General features: G+C 57.7%; 1 protein-coding gene across 1 annotated transcript; it reads right to left on the reverse strand.

The window, feature by feature from the left end:
- Nucleotides 1-673: 673 nt before the first annotated feature.
- On the reverse strand, nucleotides 674-2706 carry LOC115914835 (transcription factor SOX-3-like). Its single transcript, XM_030967623.1, has one exon. The coding sequence runs from the start codon at nucleotides 2437-2439 to the stop codon at nucleotides 1483-1485; it is 957 nt and encodes a 318-aa protein (XP_030823483.1). The 5' UTR covers nucleotides 2440-2706; the 3' UTR covers nucleotides 674-1482.
- Nucleotides 2707-5961: the final 3255 nt, after the last annotated feature.

The raw sequence follows: 5961 nt of genomic DNA on the forward strand, positions 1-5961 counted from the left end.
CGGAGCGAGGGAGAAGCGATGCTCAACTCCGCCGGGACTCCGCGGGGACTGCTCCGCAGCGCAGCCACGAGTAACGCACATCCCTTAAAAAATAAAACAGCTAAAAAAATATAAAACGGGCAGGGAAGGGAAAGAAAAGTTCTCCAGACTCTAAACACTCGTCAAACATACTGAAAAGATTGAATTATTTATTTCCTCTGGGGACTCCTGTAACCATTCATTTTTAATGGAGTCCAATTAAGAGTTCCCCAACGGGTTTTACCTTTGTAAATATTTTAGATGACCTGGCGTATCTAGGCAAATCCTCCTGACAAAAAAAAAAAAAAAAAAAAGCACAACAAGCCGAGGCGAAGCCGTAATCCCCTTCTCTCCCCGCCGGCCGAGAGAAGGAAGGAAGGAAGGCAGCAGGGCGGAGAGGCAACAAGTGGCCGCAGCGGCAGCGACGCTTCCCCGGCCCGGCTGCCGCTTCACTTGCATAGAAAACCAAACCGAAGGAGCGCGTGTTGTCCCTCTCCCGCCCCCCAGAGCACAGCCCGGCTCGGCGGGCAGAGGCGCAGCCCAGCAGCGCTGGCAGCTCCCGATGGGAGCGATGGGCTCGGCCCCGCCCCGCTCCGCGCTCCCCGCGGCCGCGGGGGATCCGCACAAAGCGCCCGGACACCGCCGACGTGCCTGATAGAAAATTTATTGATCTCTCTTCGTTTGGAAGAAGGAAGCAAACGAGGACTAGGAACAGTGAAGGAGTATTTCGATTACTTTTTTTTTTTTGTGTGTTTTTGGAAGGAATCCGGTAACAAAACTAAAACGTTTTTTATCCGATATGTCAAAACATGTTTCACAGTAAAATTCACAAACCCATTTACATAAGTTTACAGCTTAAGAAAAACCAAGACATACAACTTACTATAAATAAAAGAAACGCGTTTGCGACCCGCATAGCTCTGCTCTCTCCCACCTCCCCCTTTTCAAGGAATAAAACCTCAAAATTAAAAAGTCGTGGAAGCTACAGTTTGCGGATGGAAACCAAGCGAGGGTCGGTAACAAAACACTTAATAAACCACAGCGATTATGTGAACAACCGAGTTTAAAAACAAAAGCCCGCGGTTTTTGTTTATGTCATTGCAACGCTAGAAATCAAACTGGAAGATGAAAGAATTAAAAAAAAAACTTTTAAGCGAATAAAACAGTGCCCAACCTAGCCGAAACCAGGAAAGGAGTTGCCGTGGTTTGAAAACTTCACAGCGGCTTCTAGGAGGCAGGAGTTGTGCTCTATTAAAATAACAACTTGCTCAAATATTATTTCTTGTTCAAAAAGAAAAAAAAAGGAAAAAAAAGGACACAACTAACGGATTTCCTTTTTAAAATTTCTCCAGAGTTAGTATTAAGTCTGCTAAGCCGAGCAACACTGCCGTACGGTCCCGGTGTAGTCAGGGAGCGGTGGTGGGGTTAGGGATTAGGACGGGGAGGCGTCCGGAGCAGCCAAGTTTATATGTGAGTTAGTGGTACGGTACCATTCACGGCAGTCCCGGCACTCTGGTAGTGCTGGTGCACGCTGTGTAACCTGCTGCCCTGCAGGGCGGAAGGGTCTGTGGCATCCCCGCCGGGGGGCAGGTACATGCTGATCATATCCCGCAGGTCTCCCAGGCAGGCCCTCTGCGAGTGGGAAGTGATGGCCGGAGGCGGCGAGCTGGGCTCGGATTTCACCACGGAGCCCATGGAGCCCAGGCTCATGGCCGTGGAGGGCTGCTGGCCGTAGGCGGCGGGGGACATGCTGTAGGTGGAGGCGGCGTTCATGTAGGTCTGGGCCGTGGACATCATGGGGCTGTACTGCAGGCCCGTCATGTCGTAGCGGTGCATCTGCTGCAGCTGCGGGCTGTTCATGCCCGGGTGCTGGCTGTAGCCCAGCTGGTCTTGCATCAGCGAGTAAGCCCCGTTGGTCCAGCCGTTCATGTGGGCATAAGTGTCAATCCTCTGCCCCACCCCGACGGGGCTGCTCACCGCGTTGCCCCCCCCCGGGGCCAGCAGGTTACCGGGCAGCGAGTATTTGTCCTTCTTCAGCAAGGTCTTGGTCTTCCTCCGGGGCCGGTATTTGTAATCCGGATACTCCTTCATGTGCACGGCCCGCAGCCGCTTGGCCTCGTCGATGAAGGGCCGCTTCTCGGCGTCGCTCAGCAGCTTCCAGTCGGCGCCGAGGCGCTTGCTGATCTCCGAGTTGTGCATCTTGGGGTTCTCCTGGGCCATCTTCCGCCGCTGCCCGCGGGACCACACCATGAAGGCGTTCATGGGCCGCTTCACCCGGTCCTGGTCCGAGCCCGCTCCCGCTCCGTTGCCGGCCCCGCCGCCTCCGCCGCCTTTGCCGGTGCTCCCCGGAGCGGGGTTGCCCCCGGTGCTGCCCGGCGTGGGCTGCGGCGCCTTGATCTCCGTCTCCAGCATGCTGTACATGGCCGGGGCCGGTAAAAGGTGCGCCAGGGCGGCGGGCAGACGGGCACCGAGCGGGGAGAGGAAGTTCAAGAAAAAAAAAAAAAAGAAACTAACAAAACAAAACAAAAAAAAAAAAAAAAAAAAAAGAAAGAACCTGTCTGGGCGGCTGCCACGAGAGAAGGAGGAAGTTTCGGTGCCTGGCAGAAGCGCCGCCGCTCCCCGAGGAGGTGCTGGCTGTGGCGGAGCTGCTGCTGCTGTGCGGAGCGGCTCCCGCGGGCGGCAGCGGGCGATGCGCGCAGGGATCGCGGGGGTCCGTGATTGACGGGCTATAAATGAGGGGGCGGCGGCCAATCAGCGAGCGGTTCCCGACAGCCCCAGGCCGGCAGCGGACCGGCCGGGGGCGGGCAGAGAGACCCGGGCTCGGGGATGCCGCGGCCGCGGGTGCCGGGCCCCTCCCGCACCTGCCCCGGGGCAGAGCGGCTCCCGCAGCTGCGACCGGGCCGGGGGTGCCCTCGGGGCCGCGGGGAGGAGGAGCGGGGCGGAGCGCTGCGCTGGGGGCTGCGCGGCTGCCGGGCACAAAGGGGTTTGGGGCGCCCGGGTGGATGCGCGGTCCCGGGCCGAGCTCGGGGAGGCTGCCCGCAGCCCGAGTGAGCCCGCGCTGCACACCCAGAGCGGATAAAGCAGCGGGGGAGGGATGGACGGGCTAAACTCTTCCACTCCTGAGCTGTCGCCTGGGGGAGAATCTACATTGCCGTGCTGGGATCGGGCACGGCTGTCGCTGGGAGAAGGGCTGCCCCGCGGGGCCGGGATGGGTGGCTGCCGGCCGGGCATTCCCGGCCATCCCCACCTACACCCACCCCGCTGCCGCTTGAGCTTTTCCACTCGGCTACCCAAAAAGAGGGGAGGGCGGGGGTAGAGGGGATGGCGCTTGTGAATCCCCCGAGTTTCATGGCAACAGAAAGTTCTCTCCGTGTGAAAGAAAACTTTGGCGGCGGATATGTGAGCGGAGCGGCGCCCGCTTGAGCTGTCAATCACCGGCTTCCCTGTCCGTCCCTCCCCTCCCTTCACCCCTCCTTCCCTTCCTTCGCCGGAGGCGCGGACACCGCACCTGCACGGACAGGGCCGGCAGCTCGCTGGGAGCACTGCGGGCACAGCGCTCTCCGCCGGGGACCGGGGCAGGCTGGGCTGGGCTGGGCTGCCCCTGCTCTTCTCTCCTCCCTGCTCTTCCTCACCCTCCCGCAGCCCCCGCTCCAGCTCCGTCTGGAGAAGCCGAGGGGCGCTGGGGCAGGAGAGGCAAAGCGAGCTGCAGGCTGCTGGGGGAAAGCCTCGCTGCCTGAGGATGCGGGCAGCATCGCCGCTGTGGCCATGGGCAAACTGCCCCAGGGGCGTGTGGGGCTCCGGGGAGGGTCAGGGGACTTGAGGTGCGGACGTGTGCGAGCCTCCCGTCCCGTCCTGGGCGGCCCGGCGAGGAGCGATGCTTTGGCGGGCACCGGGCACACCCCAAAGACAAGACCGCGAGTGTAAGGACGGTAATCGGTACGGGGAGGAGGAAACCTGCAGGGCAGGGCGGGCATGAGGAGCTGCCGGCCCTGCTGCAGCCCGCACGGGCGCTGGAGGGACGCTGGAAAGAGCGCGGCGGCGCGGAGGGGGTTGAAGTGAGCCGATCTGAGCGCTGCTGGGATTTAGCAGTTGAAGGTCTCGCTCGTTTTGTACGGATTTCTTTTTTGACAAAGTGATCTGTTAAACGACGCCGAAGGGGAAATAAATCCCGCTTGCGAGCGGCTATGGTGTAGTCAGCGCTTTGGTTTTTGCTTGGTTTGCTGCTGGGGTATTGAGCGAAGTGAAAATTTGGCAGCCCGAGGGGACAGGGTGACAACGGAAGGGTTGTTCCAGGCGGGAGTGGTTCGCGTGTAACTTTTGCAATATATTGGAAAAGCTTCAGACAGTCGTAATTAACCTGTAACCCTCAATATATTTTGGCTCCTCCAGTCGAAATTTAAGACCTGCCCGGCTGGCAGGAAATCGGACTGATATATATCTTGACAATATTTTGATATTTCTGTATATGAGCGTTTGTTGGAGGGACTGGACACGCTGGCATGCAAGGAAAAATTGGGCTCTATGGAGAATTAGAGGACGCGCTGAAATCCCCCTGAATAGTGTTTCCGTCAATGCTTAAATAAATATTACAACGTTAAGTTTCGGACTCTGTCTTTCAATTCGTCTTTGAACTGCCTGAGTCTCAAATTAGAGATTTTTTTCCTCTAAAAGCCAAGCTCTTCAACACTTTTAAAGTCCGTATTATTTCAAACCAATACATTTCTCTTGAACGCTTATCTTGTAAAAGAACTGAACCCGGCTGAATAAAAATATAAGTACAGACTGATGGATTTCCAGACTTCACAGGTCCCCGAAACGCTCCCCACGCCACGCATCTTCTGAGGAAAAGTTCAAAATCCGGCTGATTGTTAGTTCCAGAAGGGGTGAGAGGACCCTGTGCTCCAATCCCCGCGCCTCGGCCGCAGCGCTGTGTTTGCTGTGCGCGCAAACGCTCGGCCGGGATTTGGGGAGCGGAGAGGGCAGCCCGAAGCCGCCTTCCCTCGGGGCTGTCCCCGGGACCCGGCTGAGCTCCCCGGGGCTGTCGCCGCTCGCAGATCGCCACAGCAGCCCCTTCCCGCGGCCCCCCGATGGCTGTCGCTCTGTCCTTCCTTGTCTCTGTCCTTCCTCGTCCCTGCCCTGCAAACGGCGTGGGGAGCAGGAGGAACGAGGCGAGCCCGCTGCTGCTCCCCAGAGTAACCCGCAGTAAGAGAGCCAGTTCCAGCACCCCTTGGCAGCAAATTCCAACCTCCTCCTGCTCCCCGGGAACGGGCACGGAGCCTGCGGAGCTGCCGGGACGCGGGGAAGGGGCAGAGAGCAGGAGGGGACCCAGCCCGGCACAATAAACCTGATGCCTGGAGCCATTTTCTTAAATTCACCCCGTGTGTCTGGTGGGGGTCGGGAGAACACTTGAGGTCGTGTAAATACAGTTGTCAAAGGCTGAGGAGCCTTTTATTATTGTTATTTATTTATTTGGGTGACAAAGGAGCGTGAGGCGAGATAAGGAGTTTACGGCACAGCCCAACTCGAACGCGAGAGAGACGCCGAGATTGAAAAGGGCCATTTGAAAGGGTCTGTCTGGGCTTTCTGCGAGATCAACGCTTAATAGGAAAGAACCATTAATATATGTTAATTGCAGCTCCAGAAGAGCTCGGGGGAATCTTGGAACTGTGTCAGGGAGGATCGCTGGCTTTTGAAGAATAACTCAATGTACGAACCCGGCCCCGTCTAATCCTGTTATTAAAACAACCCCTTGGTCATCAGCCTAATTCCCGACCGAGATCAGCGAGAGCTCGTCCTCGAAATTTGCCCAGACAAGGGAGCTGGGCGCCCCTTTCGTTTGGACCCTGCTGACCCTTGCTAGGTTGATCCTCCGAAAATGTCCAGCCTTTTAGCGATGCTTAAGATAAAAGTCCACGTGATCCCCGTTTCAGGCTGGCATTCACA

This window comes from Camarhynchus parvulus, chromosome 4A (genome assembly GCF_901933205.1).
Source record: "Camarhynchus parvulus chromosome 4A, STF_HiC, whole genome shotgun sequence".
NCBI lineage: Eukaryota > Metazoa > Chordata > Aves > Passeriformes > Thraupidae > Camarhynchus > Camarhynchus parvulus.

What these genes read in the sequence shown, in the direction of transcription:
- LOC115914835 (XM_030967623.1), bottom strand. Translation starts at nt 2,439, where the DNA reads ATGTACAGCATGCTGGAGACGGAGATCAAGGCGCCGCAGCCCACGCCG.